Source organism: Pempheris klunzingeri, chromosome 6, assembly GCF_042242105.1.
Source record: "Pempheris klunzingeri isolate RE-2024b chromosome 6, fPemKlu1.hap1, whole genome shotgun sequence".
NCBI lineage: Eukaryota > Metazoa > Chordata > Actinopteri > Acropomatiformes > Pempheridae > Pempheris > Pempheris klunzingeri.
Genome location: NC_092017.1, coordinates 16,321,757 through 16,338,667, shown reverse-complemented (window position 1 = coordinate 16,338,667; position 16,911 = coordinate 16,321,757). Strand labels below are relative to the sequence as shown.

Below are 16,911 nucleotides of genomic sequence, written 5' to 3'. Positions count from 1 at the left end.
ATTTAGGAAACCTCTTAACTCGTGAATACTTGGCTCAGTGACTCCAGTGTGCCAATGAACAGTTAGATGGGCAGGGGCAGCCTTTCAGTCCACTTTAATCGGGAAGAAAGACAATAAAAATGAACAAACATCCAAAATAAGCTGCCTAATGTGTGGAAGATGTGTGTAAAGACAAAAAAAAAACAAACATGTGATGCGTTAGGGATGCTTGAGTCAGACATTTTAGCATTTATTTTTATTTTCTGAGAGTGAAAAGATAAAACTATCAAAACTGCTGACTGGCCAGAAACAACAATGAACCAAACCAGATGCATTTTGTAAACAATCCTGTTGTAAATACGTTGATGCAATCAGCCTAGTTGAATGGAGATACTGATGTCAGCAGTGGGGACATGCTGTAAAAACTACACTGACATCATCTTTAAGTTGATACGGTGAACTTGTCAGCTAACATTTGCCTATTTTCACTTTTACATTCTCATCTGAGGTCAGTTACTGTCCACTTGGTTCATTTATATTATATTCAGTATCCTTTTACCTCTAATTCGTCCTCTATCATCTAGAAAATAAAATCTAGGTCTTGTCACTGACTTTGTTTGTCTGCTGTTTGGTGCTAGGTGCAGGTAGTAGACAATGGTGTTTTAGAGCTTCCCCATTAAAAACAGCTGCCTGAAAGCCGTGAGCGTGAACCAAAAAGCAAAGCTGAGTGCTGGAAAATATTATTTTCTGTGCTCTCTACCCTTTCACATACAAGTAGTCATGTAATCCATTTGAAATAAAAAAAACATTTATTATAGCGGCTTAAAATAAACTGTTTTTATTCAACATCTGACTGTACATGTACTGTACACTTGATGACTCCCAGCCGGAGGTGTAGGTGCAGCCGGTGCTCCCGAGGTCAACATTTGAGCAGAGAGAGTGTGTGTGCTCATGTGTGCATGTGTGTTCATGTGTGTGAGACGCCCATCCCGTCGGAGGCTGACCTCAGCAGACAAGCTCACCTGGGCCCTTGGACTATATAAAGTGGCCATGTGTTGACTCCCCTTCCTACAGCTGACATCCACCGTGCAGCAGTTTCCTTTTGGTTTCACACTTTTGTAGCACATCAGCCACACATCCCTGCTCTGCTTAATTGCTGACCTTGCTGATCTACACACCCTGCTGTTTATTTGTCTTAACCTAAGCTCCAATAAAGGACCTCTCGTATGGACCCCCATTCCTGTCACATTCCCTAAGCCAGTGACCATGTATGGTTGTCCTCTGAATGCCGGGTTTTCGGCTGGTCAGTCGTTTCAGCATATAAAGCTGCCAGCCTCACCCACCCTCCCTTAGGGAGCACGCTCCTCGTAGATCGTTATTCTTAAGGTTGAGGTTAGGGTGAGCTTATTCCAGTTGGTTGCAAGGAGCTCTCACTGCAACGACGGGCCACTGGCAGGGTTTATGGATTTGTGATCTAGTTTCTAGATAGCTGAGAATAATCCCAAAAAATATTACAGAAGCAAAAGCTGCCTCAGTCAAGCTGCCTTGGTATTTCGCGCTTGTAGATAGGATTCAGTAGACATTCACACAATAATACGTACAGACTTTTCCTTTAACAACAGGTGAAAACATAGTCATAGAAACACGGTCACAGAGCTGATCTGATGACATCCCTCCAAATAGTTAGACTTGGATAACTTAATCGATTTGAAGAAGACAATTTACAGCTCACCTCCAACCCCGTGCTAATGAAAAAAATGTCACAGACCTTCAGTTTGACAGACTCAGACTAGGATGTCCAGTGTAAGCACCTCCCGTTGCCTCTCATAGGCAGAATGGAGCCTACAGAAATGACAGTCCTCAAAATCAACTGTCTTTACTGCAGCCCAAACAGTAACCCCGTCTAAGTGAGTCAATTGTCTACTATAATGAGAAAATAACAATGTTGAAAGAAAAACCCCAAATAAGATTCACACCCCTGCAGTCAAACAGATATCATAGAAGTCTGGAGGCTTCAAACTCTTATAATTACTTTTTGGATATAAGCGCATAGTTTTTTGGATAACGAAAGCTTTATTTGACGGTTCCACCGGAACACAGCTTGAAAAACAATAGTAATATTCCCATCTACGGTCGACCATTCATCAGCATTCATCAACTGTAAAGGGTTTGCGCGGGGCCCCAAGTCTGTTCTAGCATGCAATTAAAAAGGATCCTCCCTTAAAAAACAGTACGGCTGTTGCAAATGGCAGCTTGGAGCAAACCACAGGGAAAAAAAAATCCCTAATTTCACACAGACTCTAAGGAACACTCCTGATTTTTAAACCGCAGAGCTTAATTAATTGAAAAAAAAAAGAACTCTTTACAACTTCATCAGAACATCTCTTTTCTAAACTTGGTACAAAACTACACAGTGCATTCTCATTTCTTGTGCATAGAATCTAAATAACGATAAAGAAACACTGTACACCACTCTGCAGAGAACATTTAGACAGTATATTCTGTTCATCGTTACGCCTTTCAGTACGCAGTTATGTAGATTACTTGCCAAGTACAATGTATAAGCTTTTAATCTCTGTGGAATTCTGTAACTGGCATCAGACTTGTACTGAGCATGAACATTATTATTGAATATTCTATGTGGAATGACATTTCTGTAGCCTTCAGGCTGTTAACATATCCTTTATTAGCTCACAGCTCCTCAAATGATCAGTCTGCGATGGCTCAATAGAAACTCAGCCTCTGTGTTTGAGACAAGAAGCTGCAGCTCTTAGAGCCTGTGGCAGGAAAATGTCACTTCAGCCATCTGACCTCAGTTGGCAGTTCTGTTTATACAAAAGGCCCAAAGAGGCTGCTGTCACTGCTGCTATTCAAAATAATAGCAATAACACACATTTAATTACTATAATATTGACAAATTAGCCTAAAATATGTCATTATCCCGACTATGAACATGTTCCTAAGATGGCAGTTATGTGTCAAATCAATGGTCGTGCTGTACTCAGCTTCTGGGCACATGGCAACGTCTCATTTGGTGAGAGTGGTGGTGAAATTAGTGGCTGAAGTGATGTGAGCTCAGTGGAAATGTAACAGGAGATGTGATGTCAGACTTTGAGCCCTCTGGAGGTGTCATGAAGTGCCTGTGACAAGGTGTGCCCACTTGATAATGTCAGTGATAATGTCCACAGATATCACCAGTCCTGCCCACTCACATTTCATGCTCCGTACGAGCCGAGTCTCTGTGTACCTTAAATTAGAAGGGGAGGCAGATTATGTCAGATCATGTGTGCTGGTGAAAAGCAATCCACTTGATGGCTTGTCCAAATTACCCAATTGATCATTCACTAATGCTCCTCTGTACCTGACACTGAACCAGCACCCCTTGCTAATAAGAAATCTGTTTGAGCTACGATATGACAGGTATGACTGTGTGTCTGCTAAGTAAAGCTCTCCATGCTTAGTTTAGTACAAATATTGCAAATCCCCTGATTTTAAACCATAATTATGTATTTATTACTAAAAAAAAAAAAAAGTATCAAGACGAGTGGTAAGCACAGTTTGCAGTTGCCTTAATAAGCAGGCAAATAACATTGACAGTTTGTAAGTATTTAAGTATTTATTCTTATAGAATGAAATGTGTCCTCTCTTTGCAAGCCACAGCTTTGGGAGCACTTTGACCGTGCCAAGACATATGTTTATTTATCCTGAAAATGTCAACATCCACTGCATAGCCCTCTCTGTGAGCTGAACAAATACTGGTGCCAGGCTTTAAGCACTGTGCCAGGAATATTTTAATGTCTGGTAAACACTGTCCTCTAGTGCTCACACTCTAACACACACACACACACATGCCTACCACTGGATTATGCTTCAAGGAAGTTTTTGCAACATATTGTTTGATGTTTTAAATTTCTGGCAGATTTCCAAAACCGTGATATATTTGTCACAAATGGTGTTAATTCTTTTTAACACCGTTACCGCCCTCAATCATTTTTCTGTAAGGAAGTGTCACGTGTTGAATTGGTGGGTTTTATAATAAAACTCATCAGCTGCGTTGACTTTTTGTGCCTCTAACGGTGCTCTATATTCTGCACAAAACTTGGTGTAATAGCTACAATTGGACTAAAATGTCTATAGCCATGGTTTTATTATCAGCTTCCATCAGATGGCTTTTAGCGGGGCTGGTATAGTCTGCCTAATGAGGCAAGTCACAATCACAGAACGAGCAGCAGTAAAAAGGAAGGGATGGTCTATCCCTCCTCCTCCAAATTACCTGATCAATCATTCACTAATGCTTTCTAACCAGCTGATTTCACCTGCCAACACAAGGTCAGGGTGTCCCGATCTTCTAGATGACAGGAGGTGATGTGGATCTTGACATAGGCACAACAGATTTGCTATCAACCTGTCAACTGGCACTTGAAAGCTCGCAGGATATTATAGATGTAAATGGAACATAATGGTGCCATTATAATTGCGCTCATCCTGTTCAGCCTTTGATGGTGAAGTCTTTTCTCTGCAATTCAACACCATCTGGCTAAATCAGCGTAGGCATGAGAAGCAGAGCCAGGAGTAGCTAGGACAACCAGTCTTTGGTGAGGATGCAGTCATTAACTTTGGCTACTGACACATCCCATTTGTTACGACTCAAAGTTAAAATTTGGACGGAACCCAGTTCAGGAGCACCAATTAATGTTCATTAAATCTTTCATCTATTTACAAAGCGCCACTTTTAGTTTGAGTTCTCTGAATATTTTATCATATAGTCCAGACATCCAATAAGCATTGGACATGTTTTACCAAAGGGTGCAGAGTGCTTTGTGTACTTTAAGGGACATGCATGATGACATTGTGTGCTGATACACTGCAAACAATACTGTTGGGCCAGTTGACCAAATATACAGAGCAGGTCACACAGACCTTGTAAACATCCATCTCTTTTAGCAGAAACCCCCAAAAAGGATAAAACTCACCCACAACGTTCAGTATTTTGACAACCAAGTGAGATATTTAGAGTATATTAGGACAAAGAGTGTTTATTTGCCAAATTGGCTGATAGAGTAGACAGCCCCGCCAGCCCTTTGGATTGTGTTTTTTGCTTCACCAGTTTCCACTCCGTCTCTTACATATTGTAAGAAAGATTAGATTTGGCAAATAAAATGTCGTGCAAATTGCTTTCTTTTTTTAACAAAAAGCGAAGAGCTCTGCAAAGTTTGCATCACACAAAGTTGGCAGCCTTAATTTCAAACAAGATATTTTATAACTTGATCTCAATCATGTTTTTCAGGATTTCCAGTGATTTCATCAGTACTGCTGATCATTGTCTTACTGTGTGATATTTATTAATGAGCTCAGATTGTACATCAGTTAGTGAAATACCTTGTATCAGTAATTTGGTCCTAAATTATATATCATGAAAACTACAATCGAGCTAGTTTTTAATCTTACTGCATTAACAAGCATTATAGCATCATTAAATGTTGTTATGGTAAAGTAGGAGGAAAAAAACAGGTTGCTCTGCATTATGATCATGGGATGCACAGATTTAACACACTGTCTGGATGAACAAAGGATTTATACTGACAGAATCAGAGCAAAAAACAAAACTTGGGGAACAGTTTTTGGTAAATCCAGTATTGTAAAAATAAAACAGTTTGGAACAAAAGCATGAATTTACACAATGTTTCTTCAAAAGATGGTGTTCAAATATTAACATGCTTTCAAATGAATAAATCAGGACCTTTACAGGTTATTTCCAAACTGGTGACATCTGACGGATTGCTAATGCATCTTTTATGATGCTCACTTTCATCACAGTGGTGTGATTTTGGTTGCAGTGTTATCGTTGTGAAAAGAGGCATCTGGATCCCATCTGGGCTTTGTTGTCTTTCTGCAGCACAAAACATATTTTTAAAATGGGCAAAAATGGCACATCTCTTTGCTTGTTTTTGCTCATCTGCTTTGCGTCGAAATCTGTCATAACAATCCTCTGCCACACACACAAGACACACCCACATACACACACACTCAAAAAGACACCGAAAATTAGTTTGAACATTCAATTAAGCTTAATCAAACTGGTTTATGTAGCTCACGTGTTTTTATGCTTGTCCAACGCTGTCTATTGTTGTGTTTCTGATGTCCTGTTGAATCCCCAGAAAACTGGCAGGTGGCACTGGAACTGGTAAAGACTGGCCGTAGACTGTGTACTAATGACAAGACAGAAAAAACGTTACACCCGTGTAAGTACAGCAGTCAAGTAGTGCACAATGCAAGGATTTAGATGTCTTGCATAAAAATGTAGGTAGGGAATGTTTCCTCCAACACCTCTGGGAATTTAATCTTCACATCAACGCTGTCTGCTGAGGCGGCAACAACTGATACAGAAACCTCCTGCTTGGCATTTCTCTCATGTTGCTGGGAGAAGCCGAGGAGGAAAGCCATGCCTGGGACGTAGTTTTCAATTCTGGGAAAGAAAAAAAAACTCCTTTAACAACACAATACGAATCAAAGTCACATCTCACCCTCTTTTTTAGCACACTCTTCTCTTCCTCCTCACATTTTGTCTTCCCTGATACAAACTGCATCTTTATACCACTGAGGCTCACCTTCTGCCTATCTCTGCCATGGTTTCAGGGATCCTGGTCCAGTGTACTTTGGCCTTGAGGGTTGGCTTGGAACCAGGCAGATGTACAGTTGCACCTCTCATTGACATTTCATAGGATTGACATTCAGCTCCCCATCTAATGTGTGCCTAGGCCAAACACAGACGAGATCAATCATGAAGGGAGTCTCTACAAACAAAAGACTTGGCTTCGGCCTTGGTATGCAATGTGCAATGTAATAAAATTCTTGAAACAGATCGTATTTCTGGCCACCTGGCACATCTAAGTGCGGTGTCTTCTTTTATCTCTGCTTTTGGTCTCTACCATCTCCTGAGGGAAACATCTGGCCCCATAGCTGCTAAACATAGCTGCCACTTCTGTTCACTAGCTGATCACTAACTGTGCCTTTCGCCATTTGTTTCCAAGCAGGTAGTTCACAATTGATTTTAGAGATTTTTGCTGAAAGCAGCTGCATGCTGTGAGTTGAGGGGAACTGCAGAATCTGAGCAACCTCTTTCCCATAAAAGTAGTTGTGTGATTTGTTGTTAAAATAAAAATACTGATTAAAACATCTTTAGATGCCAAATCTATGATGAAAATATAAACAGGTGGCAATAACACTAAAAAGACAGACACTTAGCAGTTGCTTACAGTTATGCCATGAGAATTACATAGTGCATAGAGAGACTCATCATTCATTTGTCAGCATAAATGTACCTACATGTCACGGAGTTAAGAGAAACCTTCACATACATGAAGAAGAGAAGTTTCACACATCATACATGAGAGATGTGACGACGTCCGTGAAGGAGCCTATTCGTCCACTTTGAGAAAGGGAAGATTATAGTAATGGTGGCTGTTTTCTATGTACCTTTGCATCGGCATGGCCATCCACAATGGTGTCCACGCACATCTTCCAGTTAGTGTCTTCCCCAACCTGGGACACAATCAGTTGCGCGTTCTCAATGTTTGCCTCAGGCGTGTAGTAGATGGCTGCATCGTAGCCCTCTGGCTTCTGGTTGCCACTCATGGCAAAAGCTTTGATATTGAACACAGCTTCAGGTGTTTGGTCCCAGCCCTATTGAATGAGACAGAAAGTTGGCCATTAGACTGTGAAAGGTTTACGTGTATCATGTGCAATACATCTTATGTCATGTGTTGGTGGGTAAAATCTAGCGGGCTTAGTGGACAATTCGGCAAGGGACTGTGATGGTGTGATCATAAATCATGAGCACAGCTAAGACATTTTACATAATGACACAATTGTCTATTTCTGCTAGTAAACATATTTTGGGTCACTCTAAGGAGCGTGTTTAGCAAACCTCCATTATGCTGTCATGATGGCTGCTATGAGATCCACTGACACTTGAGGCTGAATCAGAGGACAGGCGTACCCGCTGGGTGGCTTCCTGTAAACACAATTAAGCAACAGGAGAATGTGAACGGATAAAACACCAGAGCAGGTGCAGAGATAATAACATTGCAATGTTAGCCAAATACCTTGGAAAGCCTCCTCAGAGTCTCAAGCAGTTGGCGTGCACTCAGTGGATGTCTGCTTGGGCCAGCATTAACCTCAAAGTGGATTTTGTCAACAGCTTTGATTGCCTGTGCTAATAGAAGTCCACAGGCTGTGTTAGCAAAAGGTTAAGAAAGAAATGTATAGAGGCAGACAGAATAGCATTAACACCCATACAATTTAATGCAATCCAACCCCTGCTTTGCCGAGTCCAGCATTCAATTATTGTCCTTTTTTAAAGCCAAAAACATTAATTCATTAGAATAATTACACAATAATAACAACAATTGAAGAGTAACTTAACACCCCTGGAAAATCTTGATTTTGTGACATCACTGTTTGGTGTGGTTGCAGGTGCAGGGGGGGGCAGTAACACACTGCTTGTTAGCTTGGTGTTATCTCACTGCAAGGAATAAAATCAGCAGCATAATTTTGAGGAAGTAAACTTGCATGTTTTCCCTTTTTCGTTGCAGCTTTGTCAAGTCAGAATGTTCAAGCCAACGGGAATTCATAGAGACAGTGAAAGTTCATACAGATAATGATCCACACCAGCAGACCATTTTTAAAGGCAAGGCCTTGAATTGACCATTCATAACCAACAGTTCAATATAAGGAGCTGATGATGAGGAATAATCATGTCAAAATTGCAGCAGTGGTTTCAATGGAGCAAAGCTATTTCCTCAATAAATGCCTGGCCTGCTAATAAAAATGCTGCAGTACTTGGTGGCAGCAGCAAGTACTGTTATTGTGTCTCATGCAAGTTTAGCAGTGTGACTGGAGTTCAGTCTGCTTGAACCGCTAAATATTTCTTATGTTCTCAAGGCTATATGTTAGTTTGTGATGTGGACTTGGATTGCACAGTCCCGTAGGGTGTAGACTTGTTCTGCATACCTGGGACTACTGTGAGAGCCATGTGGCTGTATCCCAGGAAATAGTACAGAGGGTATTCCTCATGATAATACTCTCTCCTTAACTCGGACTCCACACAGACACCAGTTCCATAAATGTTACTCTCTGCACACATTTTAGATCTTGGGTGCCAGGTGTTTGGTGTCAGCATCTGTTGGATTGAAAAAACATATATTAAGATATTAATCTGCTTTCAGTTCTGTAAATCATATTAAAGTAGTTTACCTCTAACAGCGAACCTGTACCTGATCTGACTCAGGCCTCACAATTGTCGGGTCCATGCGGACAACTTCATTGTTAGAGTCAGCGTTGGGCATTATTGGAGTCATTTTAGCCAAAGCTGGATCTTCAATGTTCCTGCTGACTGCATACACATTGGACCTAGTGGTTGAAAAAGAAAGAATTCATAGACGTGGCACATTGGCTGCATTGTGGATGACGTGTATAAAACGTAAAGTAGAACTATATAGCGTAAACACTATACATCTACAGACCTACAGTGTCATGATTTGATTCAGAATTGATTTTTGATTCTTCATCGATTTCTCGAGTCAAGTAAAGGGCACTTTTTCAGGCTCTTACACCAGTGCAGTGCATGGCAAATCATTCATTTATGTTTTCACTACGCTGAGGTGCCATACGAAAAACAACTGGCAGTGAAGCTAAAGCTGGAGAAAACTGATTGTGGACTTCAGTTCTGGATGAATGTAAATTCATGAAACATTCAAAAGCATTCCTAATCAAATCCATTTTTTCAACAAAGCCCTAAAACATACCTGACTGAGGAGAGTTCAAACTCTTTCTTGCATGGAGGAAAGTCAAGTTCAAACTTCTTTTCTCTGACATTAATATTGGCAGTAAACTTCCATGGGATGGCAAGAGGCATTTTGCTCTTCAACTCAGAACCGCACTGGAATAGCTCCGTGTTGATCCCATGGAAAACCCAAAAATCCTTTGTGAAACTAAAACAAAAGAGATTAATTCAGTAATTGTAACTCTACAGTATAAATATAAATAGTATCCATATAAATTCTTCTAATAAACATGCTGGTAGTGTACCTTCATTGAATTAAATGTACTTTAAAATTTTTACCCAATAAAACCATCAGTCTCCAGTGAAATTTCAGAAGTCAACAGTTGTCCAAGATATTCAGTCAGTGGTGGGTTTACTGCAGCTTTGGCTGCACAAGAAAAACTAACTTAAATGATGGTTTACATCAAATAAAAAACTGGTTTAGTCATGGATCAAATTTGATTTGTAAGGTGGTCGTATGCTGTGGGATTTGACTCCTCACCATTGACAGTGATCCCATTGATGCTTTCATAATATTTGCTGATCTCAAGTGGGAGACCCAGAGTGGTAGCTTGGAAGTAGCGAACCTCGAATATTAAGAATGGTTTTGTCCGATGCCATGATACTCCCTTCTGTAAATTTTCAAACGCAGCCCACAGGGGGCTTTCCTTCCCTGCAGAGGGACTGACAGCCTGCGAGTAGGATCAGATGAGAGCAGCATTAACAGGCTTCGTACACTGCATGAAACACTTCCCTTCTTGCTCGACCATTTTCTCACCTTGATGATGTTGTGAATGAAATCTTTGTTAAAATCAGCAAAGAACCACTCTTGTCCAGAGGCGCGTAAGTGTGCAGAGAGGACAGGCCTGTCGTGGGGAAGAATTTCCCAGTTTTGAAGCTGAAAATGAAACAACATAATGGTCACCCAGACAAATAAGCGGACACACCAAAGTACAGTTATGATACCTTTAAGTCTCAACTCACCACACTGAAAATAGCCTGAATGTCATTTAAACCAAGATCTCCTTTAAATCCTGGGATGCTGCCGCTAAATAGCTCCTTAAGTCCTTCAGCACTGATACCCAACTTTAGCATGAAAAGAAAAGCAGATAATTACGATTCATGATTTGAAAGACATGCTCTTCAATGAAAGTTTGGTTGTTACTGTGTCGTGCTGTACCTCCAGTAGCTGCAGAATTCTACCAATGAAATAAAATTTCCCTTTCATCATGATTTCAGTGGGAAAGATGTTTGTTGCACTTCTTAGCATGAAGACTTCTGAGGCTGTACCAATAAGGAAATCATCTGTATTGGGGAAAATAGCAAATTATCATCCAACAGTTTCATAGAAATTCAAGAATCCAAGAATCTAGTTTTTTGAGCATACCATTAAACCAGTCCATGCGCATTGCTTTGCTGTAGTGATAGCTGAGTCGACCAAATTTAGGGGCCAGGATTTTTACAGCTACATTGCAGGCAGTTGAGCTGTTGTAGAGCACACAAGAAAAAAACAATGCTGAAATCTGGAGAACACTGGAAATTATATGATATAAACAACAATACAGCTGCGTTGTTTTGCTCACAGGAAGTGATTGTCCGGAGTATGGGATCTGGCAAAGCTTCTCAAGTAGGTGTACGCAAAGCTAACAACATGGAGGTCTTTTTCCTCGTGTAGATGTGCAGTCACTGTGGACACCAGAGCCAACGGTGGCTTAGTGTCAAACAGGATCATGAAGGCCAGCATGCGTAACTCAGTGGGAAGGCTCTTTTGTAGGAAGAGACTCATTGTGATGTCTTGGACCTGAAAACACAATTAATATAATGATTAAGACCTCTACTGAGGGAAAAACCTGTTCTGTTCCAACACAGTCTCTATTGTTTTCTGAGCTGATGATGAGCTTTGAAAAGCAAATAACAGTAAATGTTGTTGATAGAAATTCAAAGATGACTATGTGTGTCTCCACAATGGAAAGATAGCATGACAATAGCATCATTTAGCCTCGCCATTTTCACATAAACTGTTGAGAATTATTCATACCTGCCACAATAAAGAAAATGATATATGCTTTTCAAGATTACAAAAGGCCAATGTTTTGTGTAGATACAGTTTAACATGGAACACAGATGTGATTACCATAAACGTGTTTCATATGAAAACCTATCATAAAGCTGCCATAAAGCAGCATCTAAAAAGTCTCGTTTGTCCCATATAGCCGTGTCCTTACGCTGTGAGGGTCTCTGGCAGCTATGAGTCTCATTGACTGCACAGCAGCACTCAGCACGCGAGGTGGCAGATCCACTGGGTTGGCAGCAACTCCGGGAAGGAAGCGCATGATGGTTTTAATGCTGCCTGGATGACCTGCATTCCCCAGAGCTTTCAGAGCGATGATCATGTCTGCCTCATTGCGATTCTTCAGACTTTCCAAGGCCATGTCCAGCAGAGGCTGATACAGGTGTTAAACAAGCACACAGTCAGTTTTTACAAATAGTTATTGACTACATTGTAATTTTACATTATACATGAGTTAAGTTCTCAAGATATACCAAATGAACATATCGCACTGTTACATGTTTCTGTTTGGAATGGCTTTCTCAAATATTATTCAAAGGAAAGTGATGTATTCTTCTGTTTGATTACCTGAACAGCAGATATTGGACATGGTGTATAGTAGGCACAGTGCTTGTACACCAGAGAACCATAGGAAAGCACCACCGTGTGCCACAGGAAGGTATTGGATTTACTAAAGGGCATGTTGAGGAACATCTGAGAAAGAGCGACACTGACATTTTGACATGATCTGGAGAGAAGTTTTGGTTGAAAGTCTGCAAGATACAATATCTCTGTCTTCAGCATGAACTCACTTTAGCCATCTCAACCAGCTCAGGAATAGCCTGGAGATGGTTAATCGCCAGTGTAAGGGCTTGCAGAGCTTCACTCGCAGACACATCTCCAGCCTGGAATCTGCTTTCCATGAATTTCAGGATTCTGGCATCGTTGACCTCAACAACCATGTCCAAAAACCAACGTCTAATCAGTGGAAGAGGAGGCAATTGATAAATTGGGTAGTACTTAAGATAAGGATTAGTGTTCAAATCAGTTAAGAGAGCAAAAATGAGAAGATAAAAGTTTGAAGAACAAGTTCAGATGTCATCTTTAATTTCTCTTTTGCAGGATAAAATACAAGGCGTCAGTGACTTCCTCAATCTTAATGAGCAAAGAAAGCAGTCTTTCAGTCATCACCTTTCTGCCACCATGCCTCATATGATTATAAATGATTCATAAATGGTAATGTGCCAGACTAAATCCTTCCTGAACTAAGTAGGAGGATACTCTAGTTAGCTTCAATTAGCTATTCAGTTAAGTGGATCAGTATCAGATCTGACAGATGGCCTTGGACTATTTTGTTAAGAATCTTTGTTAAGACTTCAATGAAAGGCTTGGTTAAAGGATATCTATGAAGGATTTTCATTGTCAATTTTTACTGCAGTGTTCTCACTGGGTCCCAAGACATGCTGAGGAAATGCACTAATAGCCTTATAATGAATAACTTTCTGGTTATAATCCAGTTTAAGCAAGCAAATAATGTTGTTGAGGATAGTGTAAGATTGTGTCTGAGGCAGCACACACACCCATGTGCCCCTAAAAACATGGTGTGACTTTAAATATCTTTCATATACTTTTATAATTTCTATTTGAAATATATCTGAAATGTTTCTTATATTCCTTAAAGAACTTACTTGTATTGAAAACCGAGTGCTCACCTGTGCTCTTCATTTCCTGCAAATTGCTTCCACATAGCATCTAATCCCTCGTAAGGGATCACCCTCAGAAGTTGATACAGCTTAATTGCATCCTCAGTTGTTGCGCTGTCTATTTGGTATTTATTAGCTTCAGCCAGTTGCTTGATCAGCTCAACAGCCTGCAAAGAGGAACAGAGTACGGCATCTTAAAATGACAACAAATAAAAGACAGAAACATGAAACATTTGACATTTGACACAGAACTCATTAGTGTGGACCACCCCTGCCCTGGGAGCACATAATAATTAGATTTCCCTTGATTTAGTCCACTTTATAAGAGATAGTGGATGCTTTTATTTTTTTAGAAAAGAATACTAATTTTACTTTTCTCATAACAAATGGGAATATAGTTGATTTCATTTTATTTTTTCCTGCTGTTTCTATATTTTAATGTAACCTATTATATCTTTTACAGTGCGTCCTGCTGCTTTTCGGAAAGTATTTGATAAAACTAGGAGCTTTATGCAACAGTAGTACAGTACACCATCATTACCTTGGGTACAGGGTCCTGCAGGTTCTGCATTATAATGGGCATATTAACCTCTGCATTGACAAACTTGTAAACAAGGTTGCCCTTGCTTTCCATTGGCCCAAACGTGACGGCTCTTGCTGTGTCACTCACACTGAGCAGCACCATTTCCTTCCTGCAGAGGAAGTTATTTAAAGCAGCCGATTTGTAATGCAGACAGGAACTGTGGATGAGCAGGCATAATGTGCAGATGTTTTCTTGTCTTACGTCGCTTGCATCTTGAAACTGCCGCCCTTCACATTGAAGGGACTGAAGTGCTGTCGCTCCAGGCCATGAGCCCTGGTAATGAGACCTCCCTCTGCTGTGGGTTTGACTGTGTAAACATATCTCACTGTTGAAATGACAGATTCCCCTCTCTAGATTGGGGGGCACACAGACAAAAATAGCACTGAGTTTGGTCTATTTAATTTATAATTGTAGAATCAGATGCATCAGCTGTGAGACAAACAGACCTGTTTGGCGACTTCGTCGAGCACTGCGGTGGCCATTCCCCTGTAGATGGCTGCTCTCTCCTTGCAGTTAGTGACATCCACAACTTGAGTGATGGTCATGTCCTTTGTTTCCACGTTTTCTTCAGTGGCATAGTTACTCTGACATTTGCCATGGATGCCAACCTACAAACAAAATTAAACTTTAAAATCAGTTTCATTTTTACTGATACTGTGTATAATAAACTGAGACAGTGCAGGGAATAGTTCATTTGTCAGCAGTGACTTGACCTCTTCAAGCTCATAGATCCTCTGTGTTGTCTTGACAGTGACTTGGAAGAAGCCCAGTATCCCTCTTATGATGTTGACAACAGTGTCAGAAATCTCAGCAGCGGAGCGGATGTCACTTATGTGTCCACCGGCGTAGTCAAACATGAAGGGCTTGACAAGCTGCGTAGAAATACGCTGGGAGAGCTTTGGGGAGGCATTAAAGCCATTTTTTCCTGGGAAGCCATTGAACTCCTCAAAGACCAAGTCTGAAACCTTTAAACCAGAGATGGAAATCAGAGGTTTTATTGCCCATGTACCACATTCACAAATATTTGTAGAAACTCAACAGTCTCAAAACGGTGTCATTGTCAAATTCAAATTTATATCGCATGTCAAATTTGTAGCCCATCAGAAAGGGACCGTCTGTACTATTTTACTTGTTTAGGTTTACTTTATTATAATTGCAATATTTCCAACAAATTTTGAATGCAGCATGCGTTTATGACCAGAAGTTGAAAAGGTGTACTGAAGGTTGATTATAGGAGATAGACACACGGTGTTGTACAACTGTTGGTACGCATGCATTTGTAACTACAACAACAGTGATTTTCACCACTTTCATAAAGAATCTTTAAAGTTTAATCTTATAACATGTTGAACAAAGTTGTTCTGGGAGGAGTAGAGGCTTCAAAAGCCTGTCCAACCTCTCAACAGATGTTTATTGAATTTATGATAATTGGAATGCGCTGCCATTACTTTATTTGATTCATGAAGCAAAGATTAAATTAGTTGAAAGTGATGTGCATGTTAATATTTCTAATATGTTTAAACAACATATTCTGAGAAAGTTTGTGTTGTCCTCTATTGTCACTCTTACCTGAAGGAGGAACGTTTGTGCAGACACACCAGCAATCTTGACCTTGCATGTTATTCTCACACCAGACTCCGCAAGGTTTGGCATGCCAAGTCCAAAATTCACCACTCCCTCATACTTGTACTCGTAGGTTTTCTTTGGGTTAAGGCTGAGGTCTGTTTGAACATGAAATGTTATTCCACTTCTCTATGGAAAGCTTTTGAAAAAGATTATTTTTAATTTGTATACTGATGATAAAAAAAAGACTCACCATAACGAACACTCTGGCTGGCTGAGAGTGTAAAAGACACACATTGTGTCAGCATACAGCATTTTTTTGAGGATGTCAGCACATTTTTGAGTTGGTTTGATTCATTTGTGATCTATAAAACTCACATGTCTAAGGGAAGACACTCATCTCCAACATGATCCTTAGTCATGTACCAAAAAATTATAATTAGCAGAATCTTAAAAAACAAAATGTCATCAGTGTAAACTAAACCAAAAACTAAACATCCAAGTGAATTTGCCTAAATACAACAAAAACAGATCAGGTAAAGTAAAACCCACCTTACTCCATAAATAACCAGACTCACTATTAAAAGTAACTCTTGTTTTTGTTGTTCAGGCCCAAATTGATTATTCATGAATGATCACTCTGTATACTGCCATTCTAAATATGCATTTCAAAAACATTTTCTTGTTGAGTAGCGGAACAATTAAAGTTTTAAACATGCACCAGAAAAAAAGGAGAAAAAAAAATCAACCACACTCACAACTGAGTCATTGTGAGTAATATCCTTCCACAAAAGAATACTATGATTGATATGAATGGATCAATGTGTAAACTTACTGGCCAGGGCCACAAGGCAGCAGAGGAGGAGTCCCCGCATGCTGTATCTGAGGAGGTTGAGCCAATATTTCAGTTTTGTCCTTATATATATGTGCTGATGTGAGTTTTGATTGGTGGAACTGGCTGCATTGGACAACTGCCTGATTTAGAGTAAACAGAAGCTGTCTGCACTAGATCCACGTTGACCTGTGACATTGTCAGTTTGACACGATTAATATGTGAAAGGCAACCGCCTTGACATTTATGAAAAATAAATGAGCGTTTGTGACAGTTCTGCAAAATGTCTAACCGAAAACAAAGAAAAGAAAAGAAAAGAAAGACACTGTGGCCTATTACTTTTTGATTGTGCTTAAAAAATAGATTACACCGCTGAAA

The 16,911-nt window shown here is 40.1% G+C and overlaps 1 protein-coding gene across 1 annotated transcript; it reads right to left on the bottom strand.

The window, feature by feature from the left end:
• Nucleotides 1–6,080: 6,080 nt before the first annotated feature.
• On the bottom strand, nucleotides 6,081–16,576 carry vtg3 (vitellogenin 3, phosvitinless). The gene is made up of 27 exons (XM_070831768.1): nucleotides 16,537–16,576; nucleotides 15,955–15,975; nucleotides 15,708–15,859; nucleotides 14,852–15,103; nucleotides 14,585–14,746; nucleotides 14,340–14,488; nucleotides 14,097–14,247; nucleotides 13,565–13,722; nucleotides 12,665–12,830; nucleotides 12,441–12,566; nucleotides 12,028–12,246; nucleotides 11,386–11,603; nucleotides 11,190–11,287; nucleotides 10,983–11,107; nucleotides 10,787–10,888; nucleotides 10,581–10,700; nucleotides 10,305–10,494; nucleotides 10,103–10,190; nucleotides 9,786–9,971; nucleotides 9,255–9,390; nucleotides 8,992–9,160; nucleotides 8,085–8,194; nucleotides 7,907–7,993; nucleotides 7,456–7,662; nucleotides 6,588–6,733; nucleotides 6,307–6,445; nucleotides 6,081–6,188 (listed from the first exon to the last, which is right to left on the bottom strand). Exons 1-27 carry the CDS (start codon nucleotides 16,574–16,576, stop codon nucleotides 6,081–6,083), a joined length of 3,825 nt encoding a protein of 1,274 aa, XP_070687869.1.
• Between the last annotated feature and the right edge of the window lie 335 nt (nucleotides 16,577–16,911).

Coding starts and splice junctions, on each gene's coding strand:
- vtg3 (XM_070831768.1), bottom strand. CDS start 16,576: ATGCGGGGACTCCTCCTCTGCTGCCTTGTGGCCCTGGCCA. Junction 11,288..11,385: donor ACTCCGGACAATCACTTCCT/GTGAGCAAAACA, acceptor GCTCTACAACAG/CTCAACTGCCTGCAATGTAG. Junction 7,663..7,906: donor ATCATGACAGCATAATGGAG/GTTTGCTAAACA, acceptor CTCATTCAATAG/GGCTGGGACCAAACACCTGA.